General features: G+C 39.4%; 2 protein-coding genes across 2 annotated transcripts; one reads left to right on the top strand and one right to left on the bottom strand.

The window, feature by feature from the left end:
* The first annotated feature begins 1,876 nt into the window (after nucleotides 1-1,876).
* On the top strand, nucleotides 1,877-10,749 carry LOC112088498 (arginyl-tRNA--protein transferase 1-like). Its single transcript, XM_024158775.1, has 4 exons — nucleotides 1,877-2,200; nucleotides 2,297-2,368; nucleotides 2,440-2,506; nucleotides 10,451-10,749. Exons 1-4 carry the CDS (start codon nucleotides 1,877-1,879, stop codon nucleotides 10,747-10,749), a joined length of 762 nt encoding a protein of 253 aa, XP_024014543.1.
* A 4,330-nt stretch (nucleotides 10,750-15,079) lies between these two features.
* Nucleotides 15,080-16,933, bottom strand: LOC112088496. The gene has a single exon (XM_024158774.1). It carries the CDS (start codon nucleotides 16,931-16,933, stop codon nucleotides 15,080-15,082), a length of 1,854 nt encoding a protein of 617 aa, XP_024014542.1.
* Between the last annotated feature and the right edge of the window lie 5,038 nt (nucleotides 16,934-21,971).

The raw sequence follows: 21,971 nt of genomic DNA, 5'->3' as shown, positions 1-21,971 counted from the left end.
ATGTTTTCATTTACCTCTATTAGAATAACAAAATTTGTGTTTTTGTGATTTTTGCATAGTGTTTATATCGATTTGTTTATTTGGTAGTTAGTAGAACATGAATATGCATTCATATCTATTATAGTATTTAAAAAATGAATAATGCTGTGGTTTAACACACAATTTTGTGTCGTTTTGATTAATGAAAATGTGGATTCTAATTTGTCATCTCACGTTGTAATTTAATTGGTTGATCAATTTTTTTTATTATTAAAACCATAAATTAGATGCTTATTAAACCATATATTAAATGCTAAGTATATTTTAAAAAAATGAAACATGGCCCGTATTTCTAACTGCAGAATAACGTGGCCCACCATCCAAATTTTTAAATACAGAGACATTATACATACCTTCCAATATGTCATTTATTCTGAATGAGATGGTAGCTGTGTTGGTTAGGTGCTTTGTCCATTTAGCAAATGCTCATGGGTTCGAATCCTGTGCTTAGTTTTTTTTTTAATTTTTAGAATTTTAATAAAATTCGATGTTTGGAAATAATTTGTATTTGTTGAATATTTTGCAAATGGAAATATGTCATAATTTCCTTTATTATTATCTAGAATAGAATTTTTACATTTTTTATAATTAATAACTACGAAATTCATGGGAAGATAATATCGTATATAAAACAAGAATTACCTTTTAGTATTTTCACAAGAAAATAAACCCTAGGTTCTTTAGACGTATAAATATGAGTGTTTTCATCCAATCGTCTCATAATTTACAGTTAGTTTTTCTGTTAGAGTTCTGTATTTATTTTACTAGGGTTTTTACAATAGCATTAACTTTTTGGATCTCTTTAGAAAAGATTCATCATGTTTGTTTATTTGCATGCAAACCTAACTATGTGTTTGTCTAAGTACAGTTTTGATCATCCATCTAAAGTCATCATCACTTGGGAAGTTCTGTGTACTGCTTCGGGTATATATCTAGCCATCCTCAAATTAATAATAATATATATGCTCTCTACTTTTTTAATGATTCTAAAGATTTTTTCGACCATAGGTTTTGATAACCAGGTTTATGCTCACCGGTTAAGATCTGTGTTGAATTCGAATCGTCAGAATATGGATCACAAAGAGATGACTGATTATCGTTACGTAACTCCATACGTTTTCGTCGATATCACAAAAAAAGTTATTGTGCCTCTTTAGGTTATTCATGCAAGTTATAATACTTATTAGTAGTTGTTTTATATTTATAGGTTATCCATGCAAGTTGCGTATGGATCCTGCTATCGACGAATGGACCTTGCGGACATATAATCCTGCTATCGAAGATTCGTAGTCCTGTCTATTAATCTTACAGTTTTGTACCTTTTGTAGTGCTATATCTCAGTCTTTCAAATTCGTACCTTTACTATATATTAATCTACGAACGTATTCATTTTTTATGTAGATATTGGTTCTGCGTATTATATATCTATGCTTGATCACAAGTTTTTTTTATCAAAGGAGGTATTTCTGCTCTTCCTGTAATATATTTTTTGTTAATGATGTATATTACATTTTTTATACGTATTTATGTTTGTTCTGATGTTTGTTTTGTGCATTTAGGTTATGATCGTGTTAATACGAGCGATCATGCTCACAAGACCTTTCTATGGGATTTTGCGAGGAATGCATGGGTTATAAATAAAGAATCTAATGGTTTCAATTCTTCTTTTTTGTTTTGAGCACCGTTTTTTTCTTTTTTTTGGTTTTTGATATTTATTTTTGAATTCTAACTACGTTGTTTTTTTCCATATATTTATCTATGCAGAAGATAGCGACTCTAATGATACCGAGGTGTTATCTGGTCGTGGTACTAATGATGATTATGGTTTGAGGATTATATGGGGTCTGATCCAGAGTCGTGCGATGATACTGATGATATGGACCAAACAGATGAATATGATTCTGAAGATGATTTTATTGACGACGGTGAGTCTTGTGAAGGATCTGGTGGTTCAAGTGATAACTCGGAAGGTGATAGCGGTGATGACGAAGATGAAGATGATGACGATGCTGATTCGGCTGATGATAATGAAGATGATGATGAAGATATTATGTTGGATGATGAGACTGAGATTGACGATGATAGTGAGGATCAGAGAAACGTCGAACCGAGTGATATACTCATCGAAAAGAATATTAGTATATCGGGACACCAGAATTCGGTGTGTACTTATACAGTTTCTCTTGGTTTAATGTGTTTTGGAAGGTGTGTGTCCCGTTTGAGTCCTTCCAAAGATGGTTGTACTATCTTTGTTAAGGTTTTACAGACGTGGATGCATATGCTAATTTCGAAACGTTATTCCATGGAGCTCATATTATCGGATGAACAGGTATTTATTGTACCATTACACAAAAATATTATAAAAATTTGTTGGTGTCTAATTGGCTGTTTTATTCACAGGGTTTTAAAATTCAGGCCACTGTTAGAGATGGTGAGATCGGTGTCGCATCGTCTCGCATAGATGTTGGTAGTTGGATTATTATTAGTCGTTTTTCTGTTATCGATTGTGAGGATAGTTGTAGACCGACTTCTCATAGATACAAAATATTGTTCCTACCATCAACTATCATTGACAAGACTTCACGTAGATGTGAAAACACTTATTTTGACTTCGTTGATTTTCAAAGGATATTGGACCGTGCCCATAATGATGACTATTTAGTTTGTGTGTTTATTTTCGGATTGGTTATTGAATTTCGTTATTATTATGTTGCTGATGTTAATATGGTTATTGTTTATGAAGATTTGATAGGTCGGGTCTTAAATGTAAGTCGATCTGGGACGTGGTGTGGTTTACTGTCTGGAGAGCATTCTGTTCCGTCATATGGCAGTCCATGTAATGATGTATGTGATTCCGAAATATGGGGTGCATATTCAACCGTCACATTCTGTCTGAGGGATAAACGGTACTGTCTGTTGAATGTTTTTAAACTGTATATTGTCGTTTTATTTGTTCTATCTAGCTGATTATGTGTGATGTGTTTTAATTCAGTGGTGTTGATTTGAGTTGTGAATTATCCGGTGAGATGGCTAAAAGATTTTATGCATCTTGGAGACGCTGTGATCATGATATCATTGTGTGTGTGCTTAGATGGGCGATCATTGATTATTTTGGAAAATATTTTTAGTATACTAATTTATAGTATTTATATTATTACTGTTTTATTGTTTTGATTCTATATGTGTTTTATAAACGTAGGCAAGATCACTATATCGTCCACTTCTCCTACTAAGTTCGAACTCAATCCCCGTATTCCAGAGTTAGATGAGTTTTTGGAACAGTGAGTTTTTTTTTATTTACTTTATTTTTCTAATACTTAATGATTGTATTTGACTTTTTGGTATTAACCCGTGGTCGCCTTCTCTCTCTCAAATCTTTTTTATAAAACTGCAGCTATCCGCGTAAGAGGCCATGCACACGTGGTAGTGTGGGACGTCTACATTGAATAGTGTTATGATGCATCTTATTCAGATATGTATATATCATTTTTAAAAACTATTTACCATGTATACAAATTATAGTTTAAATATTCTATATTCTTCAGACTTTTGTATTTTAATCAATAAAATATATTGTTTAATGTTATTATTATTGTTGTTTGATATTGAAAAATGAATATCGGAGAAAGTAATATAAATATTATATACACATAAATAACACATGTTTTATTGACTTCTTGGACTCCAAGTAACTCGAATTTATAAATATCTTAGAGGATTCGAAGATATCCCTGATCATATCACAACTTTTAATTTTTTCCATTTAGCAACTATGAAACTCATGGTGTTTCTTTTATCAGACACAAGATATATAATTGATTATTTAGTTATTTGTTAAAAAGGAAAAACTTAGTAGTTAAAAGGTAAAAAGTCTGTGAAAAAGTCTATTTGTTAAAATGTATAAAATATTATTAAAGGAAAAAATTCTAAGAAACCCTAGAAAAAAATAAACAACGCGTAAACCACATAATTCTTATATCTCTATATATATGCATATATTTCAGCATAGGTATATATATGCATCTATCGCGACTTTGCGAGTTATCAGTTTGCATTGTTAGATTTGTTTGCATTCGGGTTCTTCGATGGAAGCGTTTGGTAAATGAGTTTTGTATTACGTTTTTAGAGACGTCAATAACTGTTAGTTTTCTCTACGGTATTCGATTGATTGTTCTTATTGTATATATGATTGTTTTCTATTGTCCATGTCTATGTGCTCACAGGCGACCACATGTTAATTGGCAAGTTATGCCGTTTCATCTCCCTGGGAAAAATATTTCGTTTTCTAATAATTTAGATAGACGTGTTCCTGCCAGAAAGCCTAAATTCCTTGCTTGGTTTAGGTGTAATCAGTTTTATCCAGAGGCGAGGAATCTTTTATACTCGGAGATTCCTTCTATGTTTGTATGGGATCGTAAAAATAAGACATGGAGGCCAAGACTAAAGGGGAATTTTGGTGCGTGTGTTGTGGACGAATCGCTGACAGAGTACAGAGAAAAGTATTATCTGAGGCTCTTATTGGACATAGTTAGGGGTCCACGTAGTTTTGATGATATTAGGACTGTTGGTGGAGTCGTGTATCCTTCGTTTAAAAGTGCATACCATGCATTAGGATTCGTTGGTTGATGATCACAAGACAGTAGTTATTTATCATATTTTCTTTTTAGTTTCTTTATTGGGGCATACTTATTTCTTATTTTAATAAAAACAATATATAACAAATGATATTAGAATAATTATATATATCAAATTTGTTATATTAATAAAGGTTTAATTATAACACAATATTATTTTTTTTTGCCGTAATCTTATCGTTGCTTAAATTTTATAAAAATAAAATAAAATAAATATATATTTTGAAATATGGTTCGGCGTATATATAGAGTTGTTTCTCCTTCTTTTGATATTTTGTAAACTGTAAACGTCTATCGGTGTATTTGTGATGGATAACTCAGATCGTTGCTTCTCTTTTACCGAGTTCGAATATATCATAGATGGATCCTGCGACGTTAACAGTTGTGTGGGTAAGCTGTGTGTATTATGTATGTTCTTGTGATATGACACATTATATGTTTTGTAAGGTGTAAATCGCTATAGTGTTGACTTGCCTTTTTATGTTTTTTGCGGTAAGATCTAATTGGACGTGTTATGACTGTTGGAAACTACGTTGATCCACAAAATCTTTTTGAAAGCTACATGATGAATGAGATATATATCGAATTGGAGAATCAGAGGTATTGTGTACTATCATACAGTTTATAATTCAAAGCTACTTACTTACAACCAATTTTCCACTGATTGCTTTATTTTATAATTATTAGAGGATGTCGTCTATCATGTCGTTTGGTTGGCAATTTTGGTCGAGATTTTCTCGATGGTTTGACGCATTGTGAGGACGATATGATAATATGTATCATTCTGTCTGCAAAATTTGATATCATCCGAGGTATTCTAAGGCTGAAATGCATGATACTTTTTCGAATATAGATATAACTCGACAAAAATTAAAAGTGTTTGTTAAGTTATTAATTCTTTTAATTGTTTTTTTTTGTGATCATAAGGCAATTGGATGGCTGTGGCCGCTCCTAACTACACGCGGATAATGTTGGCACCAACTATTCCTGAAGTGGTACGTCTATGAGAGGCATTGGTGTCAGCCAATCCATAGTGATTTCCTTTTACGAATACATTAATCTTGGAATACCAGTCTATACATTTTCTTATATCGTGTAAAACTACATTGTAGTTTTTTAGTTTGTTATTGGCATTTTCTTCTCATATGAATTATCTTATTGATCTCTGCATATGTGCGCGATTGTTACAATATATTATATAAATTTTCCATTTTATAGTTAAACTAATAATTATTCTTTCATGCAATATATTGTTTAAGAATTGTAAATATAATATACGGAGGATAAATTATACAAAGGATAAACTGTAAATATATTTTGATTGATCTAATTTTATCTAATTTATTGGTACGCTTAATTATTGGTATGTATTAACGTTTTTGGTAGCTTAAACCCATCGTTTAGGAAGAATTCCTTAAATTGTTTACCTAAATCGCTAAAATATTATTTTATGAAATATAGTTTCTACTTTGTATATACAGTTCCTATAATGTTTGTCCTTTTTAAAGTTGTTATTAACTTCATTATGTTAATTTTCCGTTAAAGTAAATATAAATTAATATTATCTGAGTATTAATGTTTTACTTTATACAGAGAATTAGAAGATTTTATCGTTTTAACATTTTTAAAATAAAGAAAATTAGAAGATTTTATCGTCTTTAACTTTTGTTGAGATATATGTATGTTTTAAAAAGTAGTAAATCATATCTGAATTAAGTCTAATTTACATATTGTATATATATATATATATATATATATCATGTCTTCTACTCTATATATACAGACCCGTTCTTCGTCTTGGTTTCTCCCAATTTTTCTTCTTTGTTACAATATCGTGTGGTCTAAGCTATGTCGATTTTTAAAAGAAAATCAGCATCTAATATTTTCATTAGGAATTTACGTCCTGGCTCTGATAACTATGTTATCAAGGTTAATATCCTCAAGGTTTGGGATGGATTCAAAGGCAGAGGGGAGTGTTCACTTGAGATGGTCTTGGTTGATCAAGAGGTTAGTGCTATAATTTATGAATATCCCGGTTAGTCAATTAGTTGTTGGTTATTATTATTTTTTTTTTTTGTACTTTGGAACTCAGGGTGATAGAATACAAGCAACTGTTGAAAGAGATTTCGCTAAATCTTTTCGTAAAGATTTGATCGAGGGGAGATCGGTGCTTATCAATACTTTTAAGATTCTTGAGTATAATTCTGAGTATCGAACTACATGAACACCTTTCAAGATAGTGTTCTATGCAACTACGACTGTCTCGGGATGCTTGGATTTCCCTCAGGAAATTCCCGAGAAATATATGAAAAGTTTCCCAGATATTTTATCAACTGATTTAGACAATGGCTATTTGATCGGTACCATATCTAAACAGAGACGCAGAGTTTAGTTAACGTTTTTTATGACACGGTATTAAACACTTTCTGCATTAGATAGCTGTTGGCTAATTGTTTTGGTTCTTTTGTTTCGTGTTACTTTACTACAAACGCTAAGACGTGGTCGGACAAATCGTAAGAGTTGGTCATGTTGAGGACGTCATGGCTCAAGGAAAATGTCGTTCTAGGCTTAAGATTTATCTTAGAGATGAGAGGTAACACACTAAGTTTTAATTTAATATTTTATTTTATTTTGTGTTATTTTTACTTATATATAATTTAACTCATGATCATGTACATTAATTATAACAGCGACCTACAATTACCGTGTACTTTTTGGGCTGATTATGCAAAAGAAGTTGCTGCTTACGTTAAATGTAATTGCACATCCGTCGTTGTGGTTATTATAAGGCTTGCATGTATCAAAAACTATCGAGGTATATTATTTAATGATTTATTCTGATTCAAGTTTTGCGAAGATTATGAAAAATTTTGACACAAATTATATGTATTTCTGAAACACCGGTTTATTTAAACGTTTTAGGTGAGATGAGCGTCTCAAATGCTTTTAATACAACTCAGATTTTGTTTGATCCAGTGTGTCCTCTGGTGGCGAAATTCCGATCTTAGTAAGAATCTATTCAATGAAATTACTGTTCGGTTTTATTTCTTATATATGTTGTATTTATCTTTGTAGATATGTTAGTTCTACTATAATTAGTTTTTGTATTTTTTCCGTTAAGGTTGCCTCAAGATAAATATATTCTCATTCCTAACGAAGATGATTCGGGTGTAGATTCAAAAGATTCATTAAACAATGAATTTTTGGGAACTTGATAACACCGTATTTTGACCACTTTTATGGATCGTTTTGAAATACTTTTTCTATGTTTTTAATTGTTTTCAAGTACTTTTATTACATTTTTCTAGTATTTGTAGTTACAAGACTCTTTTCAGGTAACTTAGGGAAAAGCTTAACAAAATGGATAGAAAACCAGATTTCAGCTCAGAGTCAAACCGTTAGAAGTTCACCCCTGATTTAAGGCGTTCTCACCGTCTGATCCAGATCAAATTTGGAGACCTTAAACATGGAAGTATCAGCTTTCCAGCACACTTTACAGCTTGGAAATCCAACAGTTCAATCAAAAGATACGCGAAGAGCAAGATGTCCCGTAAACCAGCCGGCAAGCGTTTCCACCCGCGGCCAACAATCAATTTCCCGCGGTCAGAAGCACCGCGACCGCGGCCAGCAAGCCATTCCCCATGGTCACAGCCATCCCGACCGCGGCCAGCTAACTCCGAGCTCGAAGGCCCATTTCTGAAGCCCGTATCATTTTCCCAGCCTCAATTCTGGAACCCTAGACACCAGAGAGTATTGGAGACTATAAATACATGTTATTTAGGTCGTTTTTAGAGACAGAGGAGGAGAGACGAAATACTTTACAGAAATTTTACTTTAAGCTTTGTTTTTAGGTTTTAGGGAGAGAGAGATTTGTCTCTTGAACCCTTGTTCTTTCTTTTTCAATTTCGGTTTCTATTCTACTTTTTAATACTATGTTTTTGATTTCGTTCATCATGTCTGAGTAGTTTTATTGTTGGGTTTAAGGGATTTTCGATGGGGATTTATATATTCGATGAGGATTCCATGAGCTTTTGAGCCGAACCTTAGAACTTTTTCTTCTGAATTCGTTTTTACTGCATGAGAGTAGCGTCATGAACTACAATCTGATCCAGATGCTTGGTGACACGAAAGTGTTCATCCGATGTCAGATCTAGTTTAGGAGAGCAAAACAAACATAGGAGTGGAAACCTACCTATGGGCGATTTGTGAATGCTGACGAGTCTTAAACATAATGCATCTCTTCTTTTCCAGGGCCAGAGTGGAAACCTACTGGTCAGCGTTGAGAGAGCTAGTTGTCTATGATCACGACAGTGGCATATTCATACGTCCGTGACTCCAGTTCGAAAAGTTTAAGCTAAGACAATGTTTTGAATCGTTCGTACCCCTGAGAAAACTTCCCTGAACCCCAACACCTCTTTCCTTATAGATTCACACCGTTTTTATTTCAAGCTTTAGTTCAATATTCTCATTCCTTTTTAATCGATTTTCATTTAAGCAATTAAATTAGCCGTTTTTTTCGTTTTTACTCGTTTTCGTTAAGTTTAGTTATTAGGTCATTTTAATTACCATTTTTTCTCTTTAAGATTCGTTTTTACATTTTAAACACACCACCAAAACCCCCACAAAACCGTTTGGTTCTAGACTTCCTTACTTTATATTTCTTTCAAAGGCTTTTGCAGGAAAAGATCCTCCTTCCCTGTGGATTCGATCCCTAAGTACTACAATCGATCAGCTGTGCACTTGCGGCTATTGATTTCATTTAGGGTAAAACTTGACAACCCTCGACACATACCACATCAAGTTTTTGGCGCCGTTGCCGGGGAAGGCACGCGTTTTCTTTTCTGCAAAACCCTAAGAAAGGTTGGTAAATCGACTCTAGAACACCCTTTCTACTTTTTTTTTCGTTTTTGGTTCTTCTTATTTCAGGTTATGAAGCAATGAACCATATGAAACGAAATTACTACTATGAGGGAGGTTTTACAACACTCCTCAAGCCACTCGACGCCGAGAAGCACAATACATTCGTGATCTATCCTCAATGGATCAGAATTCAGTTCCGAACCACCACACAAGAGGACTTTGCAGCCACAACAAATCCATTCGTGAAGCTTTAGAGGAACAAGGATTCTACTGGGACCACGACCCTCATTCAACTTACAATGCCCACGGAGATATCCATGATCCTCTCTTTGATGAAGATATGTCGTCTGTCTCCCAAACCAAGATTGATGATATGCTTCAAGAGCTCAATGAATCTATGGATGATGGGTATTGGGTAGCTTGTGAAGTAGATGGAGAATCCTCCATCAAGTTTGTTAGAAAGAGGCCGTCAAATGAAATTCCTTTGGATCATCACGTCATGGAAGCCAGTCATCAAGAAAAAGGAGAACCTATTTCTATCCCTAGTGACGATCTCGTCTCTACCGATTCATTCAAGTGTTTTGGAGACGACAAACAAGATCATAAGTCCCTTGCTCTTGATGAACCAAAGCCTTTTTTTCCTTCAGCCCCTCACCACCTTGACTGTAAGACAAACCACGTGGAAGATGAGACACTAATGGTGACATCAAAACCACCATTGGAGGCGCTTTCTAAGACGAAGGATTCCGAGAAGTTTGATGCCCCATTCTCAATCAAGGAAGTGAAATTTCGTGATTCTCTTTGTGAATCTGGACCTGATGTGAATCTCATACCAAAGACCATTGCAGAGAATACAGGTATTTCGATTTTTCATCCTTCTAAGATTTATATTCACTATGGAGATCTTTCTGGTGCAGGCACACTTGATTTCAAACCCGAATTGCCTTTTCAAGGGATATTTTGTCTTGTTTCTACTGATTTCCATGTTATGGAGATGAGAAAGGATGAAACAAAACCCTTGATGTTTGGTACTTCGTTCCTAGCATCTGTTGAAACACTCATCAACTACCCAAATCAAAAGATGTGCTTATCAAAGATCAACAGGAAAACATCACATCCGGCGATTCCTACAAGGAACTCTCATTGTATAATCATAGACAGCGTGGATGATCCAATATTCGACCCTGGAGGAGCTACAAAGGATGTTGGATATTGATAGATGATCATCCTAGAATTGTCACACACTTGGCTCGGTTGAGGTTGATAGGCCTTGAGTCCAAACCGGATCGTGGAAGAGATGCTAAGGCGTGAGCAAGAGCTCGAAAATCCTTAGGCCCAAATTCCAAAAGAAAAGGTTTGAAAACGAGGGGATGGAAAAAATGATCAGGGGGTTGCGATACCGGATGTTAGGGTGTGAGATAAGTCCCGAAATTCCCTAAGCCCCAAATACGACTACAACTCTCTCTCTCACTTTGGAATCGAAGGCTGCGTCAAGCAGGTTGAAACTACTTGATAAACAGGAAATCGATCAATGGCTAACCACCAAAATATCGACAAAATTCTTGAAGAACAAAAGAGAAAACTCAAAGAGAAATTTTATAAAAGATAAGTGATGAGAAATCCAAGTACATCGTTGCCTTTATATAGAGGCTAGAGGGAGACCATCGGTATTTACAGAAAATTAAAAGACATTAATTGAAACTAAATGAAACTAGAAATACGTTGAATAACAATCGGACTTCTGGGTAACCCTTCGCATCCTCTCGCTAACTCTTGAACTTCTTGACCGTTATACTTGGCCGCGAATCGAACCTTGGTCGTGAGTTGGGTGTGCATTAACCTCGTTAAAACCCCATTCGGAAAACCCAGTGGGACAAAACCGAATGTAAGGAAAAAGAGTATTAACACAACACCCCAACCAGGTCAGTTCGGACCAGAGTACATGAGAACGGTCATGACTTTGTGAACAGGTGTTAGGTCGTCAGCTCGGCCTTGGCTTCTTAGCTCGGTGAGAACTCGTTGGATGGTCCCCATGAGTTTCTTGGTACGCGACCTGGTCATTGGTCCAGTTGGTATGGCCAGGACCTCATTCAGGTCGGCTCCTTTGGCTTGCATCCCGTCCTGAACCTCGACTTCGCTTAGGTCGGCCACTTGGTCTTGTGTTCCGGCCTGAACCTCGGTTCGCACCTCGTCCTTTGTTCCCTATTCTATCATCCCCCCCTCTTGAAAAGGACTTGTCCTCAAGTTGGCTTTATCTGCGTGAAAAGGGATAATATCAGCGATATTGAAACTTGAACTGACGGAGTACTTACCTTGGAGGTCGATCTTGTAGGAGTTGTCGTTGATCCGCTCTAAGATAGTGAATGGTCCGTCTACTCTCGGCATCTACTTAGACTTCCTTTCTTCTGGAAACCTTTCTTTTCTTAGGTAGATCCACACTTGGTCTCCGGGCTCGAACATCTTTTTGTTTTTCCCTTTGTTGGCGTACTTCTGGAATTGTTCCGTCTTTCTTTCGATGTTCTGCCTTGCTTTTTCGTGCATTTTCTTCACCAGGTCCGCTTTCTTTTTCCCATCCATGTTTTCACGCTCATTCATTGGTAAAGGGGTTAGATCCAAAGGGGTAAGAGGATTAAAACCATAAACTAACTGGAATGGTGAAAACAAAGTTGTAGAATGAACAGCTCGGTTATAAGCAAACTCAATGTGAGGTAAACATTCCTCCCAAGTCCTAAGGTTCTTTTTAATGACCGATCTCAAGAGGGCTGACAAGGTCCTATTGACCACTTCGGTTTGACCGTCGGTCTGAGGGTGACAGGTTGTGGAAAAACACAGTTTAGTTCCTAACTTAGCCCACAACGTTTTCCAAAAGTAACTAAGAAACTTAGTATCCCGATCTGACACTATGGTTCTAGGAACTCCATGTAATCGAACAACTTCCCTAAAGAACAGGTCGGCTATGTTGGAAGCATCATCAGTTTTGTGGCAAGGAACAAAGTGTGCCATCTTAGAGAACCTATCTACTATGACAAAGATAGAGTCCTTACCTCGGCGGGTCCTAGGTAACCCGAGGACGAAGTCCATGGAGATGTCTGTCCACGGCTCGGTAGGGATGGGTAATGGAGTGTACATTCCTGCGCCCTGGCTGCGGCCTTTGGCTAGTTTGCAAACCGTGCACCTTTGGCATATTCTCTCCACATCCTTCCTGAGGTGCGGCCAGTAAAAATGGTCTTGGACCACGCTTAGCGTCTTAAGAACTCCGAAATGTCCCATCAAGCCTCCTCCCTTCCTGAGGTGCGGCCAGTAAAAATGGTCTTGGACCACGCTTGGCGTCTTAAGAACTCCGAAATGTCCCATCAAGCCTCCTCCGTGTGCCTCCCTGACAATCAAGTCATGCATAGAAGTGTTAGGTATACACAGTTTATGCTCATAAAACAAGTACCCATCACTTTGATAATATTTGCCATATGCAAACTTAGAACTGGCGCGATAAGCTTCTTGGAAATCCAGGTCGGTTGTGTAGGCTTCTTTGATCATCTCAAATCCAAGTATCTTGGCATCAAGCGTCGAGATCAGGGCATAACGTCGGGATAGCGCGTCCGCCACAACATTTTATTTTCCTTGCTTGTACTGAATCACATAAGGGAAGGTCTCGATGAACTCCACCCATCTCGCATGTCGCTTGTTCAGCTTCTGTTGTCCTTTGAGATGCTTCAAGGACTGGTGATCGGTATGGATAACGAACTCCTTTGGCCACAAGTAGTGTTGCCACGTTTGTAGAGCTCGGACCAATGCATAGAGCTCCTTGTCGTAGGTCGGATAGTTAAGCGTAGCTCCTCCAAGTTTCTCGCTAAAGTAAGCGATAGGTCGCTTCTCCTGCATGAGCACGGCTCCAATTTCCACTCCGGATGCATCACACTCGATCTCAAAGGTCTTGAGAAAATCGGGCAGGGAGAGTAAGGGTGCGTGTGTAAGCCGGTGCTTGAGGGTATTGAACGCTTCCTCCTGAGCTCGTTCCAATTTGAATCCAACGTCCTTCTTGATGACCTCGGTGAGAGGGGCTGCAATCGTGCTGAAGTCTCGGACAAACCGGCGATAGAACCCGGCCAGACCGTGGAAGCTGCAAAATTCTCCAACCGTTTTGGGACTTGGCCAGTCTCGGATGGCCTTGATCTTCTCCTCGTCCACCTGTATACCCTGTGAACTGACAACAAAGCCTAGAAACACCACGTTATCCGTACAAAAAGAGCACTTCTTAAAGTTTCCAAATAAGCGTTCCTTCCTAAGGACTTCTAGCACTTGTTTTAAGTGATTCACATGCTCCTCTAGACTCTTACTGTAGATCAGGATGTCATCAAAATAGACTACTACAAAGACGCCTATAAACGACCTAAGCACGTGGTTCATTAATCGCATAAAGGTACTAGGTGCGTTGGTTAGGCCGAATGGCATGACCAGCCATTCATACAAACCATGTTTGGTTTTGAACGCGATCTTCCACTAATCTCCTTCCTTCATTCGGATCTGATGGAAACCACTTTTTAAATCTATCTTTGTGAACACACTAGACCCATAAAGTTCATCTAGCATGTCATCAAGACGAGGGATAGGGTGGCGATACTTTACCGTGATGTTGTTGATAGCTCGGCAATCGACGCACATTCGCCAGGTTCCATCCTTCTTTGGCACCAGGAGCACGGCACAAGGACTTAGACTTTCGCGGATGTAGCCCTTGGCCATCAACTCGTTGACCTGGCGTTGGAGTTCATTGGTCTCAGTCGGATTGGTGCGGTACGCAGGTCGGTTGGGTAAGGACGCTCCAGGTACGAGGTCGATCTGGTGCTCAATACCTCGGATCGGTGGTAGTCCGCCTGAATTGTCTTCGAGAAAGACGTCTGCGTATTCCTGAAAAACCCAAGAAATCCTGCTCGGAAGTTCCGGCTCGGAGTTAGACGTGCTAGCCAAAGCGGATTTGAACATAAGAAGAATGAAAGGCTGCTTCTTAAGCACAGCCTGTTTAATCTCTCTTGGCCTCACAAATAGAGTATCTCTTCTCACGGGTTAAGTGTTTAAGGCTTTTTGTGGTGGTTCACTCAAATTATCGCTCTCATTTTTGGTGGATGTGTTTAGGGGGTCACTCATGGTAGCTTTGCCTTTGTTACTTCTTTCCAATTGGATTTGATCCAGGTAGACCTCATGTGAGGATAGAGGCGCCAGCATGACCTTTCGTCCTTGGTGTTCAAACGAATGTTTGTTGGTGAACCCGTCGTGGACTGCTTTCCGGTCGAACTGCCACGGCCGTCCTAACAAAATGTGTCCGGCCTCCATGGGTAGAACATCGCATAGCACCTCGTCTTCATATCGCCCAATCTTAAATGGCATGGTGACTTGCTTGGTGACTTTGAGTTGTCTTTGGTTGTTAAGCCATCTGAGGTTGTACGGATGCGGATGCTTGATAGTTTGCATTCCGAGCTTCTCCACCATGCTCTGGCTTGCTACATTCGTGCAACTTCCTCCATCTATGACCATGCTGCAGGTCTTCCCCATGACTATACACCGTGTGTGGAAAAGATTTTGGCCTGTTTAATCTCTCTTGGCCTCACAAATAGAGTATCTCTTCTCACGGGTTGAGTGTTTAAGGCTTTTTGTGGTGGTTCACTCAAAGTATCGCTCTCATTTTTGGTGGATGTGTTTAGGGGGTCACTCATGGTAGCTTTGCCTTTGTTACTTCTTTCCAATTGGATTTGATCCAGGTAGACCTCATGTGAGGATAGAGGCGCCAGCATGACCTTCCGTCCTTGGTGTTCAAACGAATGTTTGTTGGTGAACCCATCGTGGACTGCTTTCCGGTCGAACTGCCACGGCCGTCCTAACAAAATGTGTCCGGCCTCCATGGGTAGAACATCACATAGCACGTCGTCTTCATATCGCCCAATCTTAAATGGCACGGTGACTTGCTTGGTGACTTTGAGTTGCCTTTGGTTGTTAAGCCATCTGAGGTTGTACGGATGCGGATGCTTGATAGTTTGCATTCCGAGCTTCTCCACCATGCTCTGGCTTGCTACATTCGTGCAACTTCCTCCATCTATGACCATGCTGCAGGTCTTCCCCATGACTATACACCGTGTGTGGAAAAGATTTTCCCTTTGATCCTCTTCTCGGACCGGTTCTTGTGACACTAGCACTCGCCGTGCTACCAGTAGCTCTCCTCCAGCCGCATACTCTTCTTCTGGCTCCTCGTCATACTTCGGCTCGGCTTCACTTTCTGCTTCGGACACGACCTCGCAAGTGTCTAGAAGGATCATAACTCTCTGGTTTGGACACTTGTTCGCATAGTGGCCCTTGCCCCTACATTTAAAGCATTCGATATCACGAGTCCGGGCTGAGGTTACCTCGGCTTTGCCTTTGAGGTCGGCGGAGCCCTGACCGGGTTTGACTTCTGACTTCGGCCGCGTAGGATAGACAGCTTTGTCATCTCGGTAGGTCGGTCGCAAACTGGATCCGGTAGTGAACCGATTGGTTCCCTTGCGCCTGAGTTGTTGTTCCAAGAGGATTGCTTTATGTAACATCTCGTACATGTCCTGGTACTCCTGAAGTTCCATTCGGTCTTGAAGATCTCGGTTTAACCCACTTAAGAATCGCGCCATCGTCGCGTCCTCAGGTTCAAAGACATCAGCTTTGATCATAAGCCTCTCCATTTCCTGGTGATAGTCTTCCACAGACTTGGTTACTTGAGTAAGACGTCTGAGCTTGGTGTGCAGCTCGCGTTGATAATGTGCGGGCACGAAACGTTGCCGCATCAAGGTAGCCATCTCTTCCCAGGTTTCAACAGGCCGTTCTCCGTTTCTTCTTCTACTGATCACAATCTGATCCCACCATTTGATCGTGTAACCGTTGAAATCTGAAGCAGCTAGGTTTATCTTCTTCCTCTCCGGAAGATCTTGACACCCAAAGATGATGTCGACCTTCTTTTCCCATTCCAGGAAAGCGTTCGGGTCGCTCTTGCCGTAGAATGCTGGAATCCGGAGCTTCATTCCCCCGAGGTCGTTGTCGTTTCGGCCTCTAGCCGGTTCGGCTTCGTAACGCTGTTGTGGCCGTCCTCCTTCATAACGGTCATTTGGGTTTCTCGCGGGCATGGCGTGTCCTCGGTCACGGATTCCTCCAGCTCGGCCACGAAACATTCGGTTAACTCGCGGTCTCACTCGGCTACTACCAGATGAATGGTTGTCATCGTAGAAAGGATTGTCGATCTCAGGTTCCTGGTTCCGATCTCGGCGGATGTGCATAGGTTCCTCACGGTTTTGATCGTTTACTTCCGCTGGCCTCAGCTGACCTTCAAGCCGCTCCATTCGTTGGCTCATGCGCTCCATCATCTCGGTGATTTGATTAAGCTTGGCTTCCATCTCTCCTGGGGTGTATCAGCGAACGTGATTACCGTCTCGGAATGTGTAGAACTCACAGTCGTGCAAAGAGAAATCGGATGACATACAAGTACCTCGCAAAATTGAACAAACACGTTAGTAATCAAATTCCTCACAAGTGTTTCTCTCTTTGTTCACTCACTCTCTTAATGACCTCACAACACACTAGAGTTTCTCTCCGGTTCTAAGCAAACTAAGTCGACAAATCGATTTAAGCCTTGATCAAAACGGTGAATCAAGCAGGTTGGAAGTTTAAGAGACAAGAAGAATAGATAGAAAGAAAAGAATTCTGATCATTTTTTTTTTTTTTAAAACTTTTGGACTTCTTTCTTTTTTTTTTTCTTTTTTTTTGACTTTTGAATTTCCTTTTTTTTTTTTTTTAAACGAATTACAAGAGAAAGATGAGAAAAGATTGAACTCTAAAGGAAAAGAAAGATAGTACCGAACTCGCAAGTGCGTGGCTCTGATACCACTTGATAGATGACCGTCCTAGAATTGTCACACACTTGGCTCGGTTGAGGTTGATAGACCTTGAGTCCAAACCGGATCGTGGAAGAGATGCTAAGGCGTGAGCAAGAGCTCGAAAATCCTTAGGCCCAAATTCCAAAAGAAAAGGTTTGAAAACGAGGGGATGGACAAAATGATCAAGGGGTTGCGATACCGGATGTTAGGGTGTGAGACAAGTCCCGAAATTCCCTAAGCCCCAAATACGACTACAACTCTCTCTTTCACTTTGGAATCGAAGGCTGCGTCAAGCAGGATGAAACTACTTGATAAACCGGAAATCGATCAATGGCTAACCACCAAAATATCGACAAAGTTCTTGAAGAACAAAAGAGAAAACTCAAAGAGAAATTTTATAAAAGATAAGTGATGAGAAATCCAAGTATATCGTTGCCTTTATATAGAGGCTAGAGGGAGACCATCGGTCTTTACAGAAAATTAAAAGACATTAATTGAAACTAAATGAAACTAGAAATACGTTGAATAACGATCGGACTTCTGGGTAACCCTTCGCATCCTCTCGCTAACTCTTGAACTTCTTGACCGTTATACTTGGCCGCGAATCGAACCTTGGTCGTGAGTTGGGTGTGCATTAACCTCGTTAAAACCCCATTCGGAAAACCCAGTGGGACAAAACTGAATGTAAGGAAAAAGAGTATTAACACAACACCCCAACCAGGTCAGTTCGGACCAGAGTACATGAGAACGGTCATGACTTTGTGAACGGGTGTTAGGTCGTCAGCTCGGCCTTGGCTTCTTAGCTCGGTGAGAACTCGTTGGATGGTCCCCATGAGTTTCTTGGTACGCGACCTGGTCATTGGTCCAGTTGGTATGGCCAGGACGTCGTTCAGGTCGGCTCCTTGGTCTTGCGTCCCGTCCTGAACCTCGACTTTGCTTAGGTCGGCCACTTGGTCTTGTGTTCCGGCCTGAACCTCGGTTCGCACCTCGTCCTTTGTTCCCTCCGGTTCCATGATTCTATCAGATATGTTCTAGAAAGAAGAACACCCAAAGAAAACGCTGGATTAACAAGCTTGACGAACAAAGTGAGAGAGACCTTATTCACCTCATCATACAAGCATCTAAGACGCTCTACTATCACAAGTGGTGTTGAAGACTCATGCCTCAAAGGAGCTCCAAGACTGATTTTTGATCCTGGAGGAGGCTACCATCTCGAACCTGAGGACAAAAATTCCAATTGGGAATGGCGTTATAAGGGATATACAAAGGAAAGCAAGGAGATGTCAAAAAAGACTTGTCTCAGGACAAGGTCTTCTTCATTGGACTAAGCCATGTCCAACACCAAAAGTCGAGCTAAATGACTTAAAACAGAAGCGCTTAATGGGAGGCAACCCATTTAGATATTGTTTTCTTTAGGATTTTTCTTTCTTTTTCTATTGATCTTTTTCTTTTTCTTAGTTTCAGGTGTTTCTTATAAAACAAAAAAATAAAAAAAAAATAAAAAAAACCCGAAAAAACCAAAAAGAATGATGGTCCCTGACTGCTCGGCCCAGCAGGAACCAAGAAGAAGCAGGAAGAGGCCGCAAAATAAGCCCCCGCGGTCGCAGACGTTCTGACCGCGGTCGCGTGATTTTGACCGCGGCCAAGCACCTGTTTACTGCGGTCGCGTGGCTCCTGACCACGGCAAATGGTCGTTGAGATCAAACCCGACCCCAAACCACCCACCTCACCTCATTCCACCTCACTAATCCCCACTCCACCTCATTCATCACCCTCCACCACCTTCATCACCACCTATCACCTTCCCAAACCTCTTCGAATGAATCCGGTTCATCTCCACCAGTATCCCGGATCTAGGTAAGTTCTCTTTGGCCTTACCAATTCGATTATCTATGCATTTTTCTCATCCAATCTCGACTTGTTTCACACTGAGGACAGTGTGATTTAAGTCTGGGGGAGGATTTCATCCCTTTCTAACCACTTTTGTTTCATGAGTCTTGCATTATCTACACTTTTTGCATTTTCCTTAAAGTTTTTCAAAATCGGTTTTCAAAACAAAATACGTTTTAAAGGGAATGGTGAACATGAATCAATGATAGTTGATTGTGTGCTTTAGACTGTTCCTAGTGACATGCTCATTCATGATTTAGGACTAGACTAGGCGGTAGCTAAGCACATTTGAAACGAAGTACCCCAGAGGAATTTGATGATTTCGATTTAGATGAAGGGATACACTAGCTCTGGTTTATTTGGACTTAATTTGGACTTAATTTTTTCATTGAAGCATTAGACCAGGGAAACGAATCATACATTCAAGACTCCTTTATCCTTTTACCACTCTCAGTTGATCCTGAATGGCTAGTTCATCTTTAGCTAGTTCCCCACCTTAACCAATCGTCTTTCAAACCACATGCACTCTTGTTTTCTATTGTCTTATATGCAGATAAGTGCAAAAACGTTGGAGAGAAAGAGGAACGACGCAGTTTTCAGTCACTAAGGACAGAGACCTGCGATTTGCCGGAAAAGTTCCCAGAAGGATTCAACACAAGAGGAAGCTCAGTTTGCCTTAGAAAAATCTCAAATTTTGGTACAATCTCGTCCTCTAGTCTCTCTCTCTCTCTTAAAAAGGCATTTCCTATTCTTAAAAAAAAAAAATCCGAAAATAAGAAAAGAAAGGAAATAAAAGCCTTAGAGAGTCTAGAGAGGTCGAATTCTAAGTCCCAAGGCAACTGGAGTTCGAATTTTATGGAGTTTTGGAGATCATTTTCTGATTCCCGGAAAGAATCTAAGTCTGGGGGAATAGCTGTTGACAACAAAGGAGGAAGGATTATGCAACAACATTTGGCAAGAAGAAGTGACTGAAAATTGCGGTCATCAACAGGTCCTTATCTCTCTTGCAGTTTTGCATATTATCTTGCGTCCTCCAGATCTTCAGGTAACCCGAAACACTTTAACTCCACCACTTAAACAGCCCTTTAATGCCAAACACCGTCTACCCTGGATGATGTCTTTAATGGGAACTCACTATTGAACTGAATGAATGTAGAGAGCTAGTTGACTGGAATCAATATTTAGATTGTTTAAGTTTTGCATGACGGAAAAAGTGGACTAGTATTTCTTGTGCATTGGTGAGAATTTTTTAGGTTAAGTGGTGGATTGATGCACTATCTTTGGTCCTAGTTTAGGAGTTCATGTCTCTGAGATTTGTGCATTCCCTATTTTTGTTTTCACTTAACCAGTTTAGGCTTTTGCTTTGTTTGAGGTCAAACAAAGGTTTAAGTCTGGGGGAGTTGATAACACCGTATTTTGACCACTTTTATGGATCGTTTTGAAATACTTTTTCTATATTTTTAATTGCTTTCAAGTACTTTTATTACGTTTTTCTAGTATTTGTAGTTCCAAGACTCTTTTCAGGTAACTTAGGGAAAAACTTAACAAAATGGATAGAAAACCAGATTTCAGCTCAGAGTCAAACCGTCAGAAGTTCACCCCTGATTGAAGGCCTTCTCACCGTCTGATCCAGCTAAAATTTGGAGACCTTAAAGATGGAAGTATCACGTTTACAGCACACTTTACAGCTTGGCAATCCAACGGTTCAATCAAAAGATACGCGAAGAGAAAGATGTCTCGTAAACCAGCCGACAAGCGTTTCCACCCGCGGCCAACAAGCAATTTCCCGCGGTCAGAAGCACCGCGACCGCGGCTAGCAAGCCATTCCCCGCGGTCACAGCCATCCCGACCGCGGCCAGCTAACTCCGAGCTCGAAGGCCCATTTCTGAAGTCCGTATCATTTTCCCAGCCTCAACTCTGGAACCCTAGACACCAGAGAGTATTGGAGACTATAAATACATGTCATTTAGGTCGTTTTTAGAGAGAGAGGAGGAGAGACGAAATACTTTACAGAAATTTTATTTTAAGCTTTGTTTTTAGGTTTTAGGGAGAGAGAGATTTGTCTCTTGAACCCTTGTTCTTTCTTTTTCAATTTTGGTTTCTATTCTACTTTTTAATATGTTTTTGATTTCGTTCATCATGTCTGAGTAGTTTTATTGTTGGGATTAAGGGATTTTCGATGGGGATTTATATGTTCGATGAGGATTCCATGAGCTTTTGAGCCGAATCTTAGAACTTTTTCTTCTGAATTCGTTTTTACTGCATGAGAGTAGCGTCATGAACTACAATCTGATCCAGATGCTTGGTGACACGAAAGTGTTCATCCGGTGTCAAATCTAGTTTGGGAGAGCAAAACAAACATAGGAGTGGAAACCTACCTATGGGCGATTTGTGAATGCTGACGAGTCTTAAACATAATGTATCTCTTCTTTTCCAGGGCCAGAGTGGAAACCTACTGGTCAGGGTTGAGAGAGATAGTTGTCTATGATCACGACAGTGGCGTATTCATACGTCCGTGACTCCAGTTCGAAAAGTTTAAGCTAAGATCTTATCAAATTTACTCTCTAGCAATGTTTTGAATCGTTCGTACCCGTGAGAAAACTTCCCTGAACCCCAACGCCTCTTTCCTTATAGATTCACACCGTTTTTATTTCAAGCTTTAGTTCAA

The sequence above is a fragment of the Eutrema salsugineum genome, unplaced genomic scaffold (assembly GCF_000478725.1).
Source record: "Eutrema salsugineum unplaced genomic scaffold, Eutsalg1_0 scaffold_14, whole genome shotgun sequence".
Classification (NCBI taxonomy): domain Eukaryota; kingdom Viridiplantae; phylum Streptophyta; class Magnoliopsida; order Brassicales; family Brassicaceae; genus Eutrema; species Eutrema salsugineum.
The sequence above is the reverse complement of the archived record's forward strand: the minus strand, read 5'-3'. Positions and strand labels throughout refer to the sequence as shown.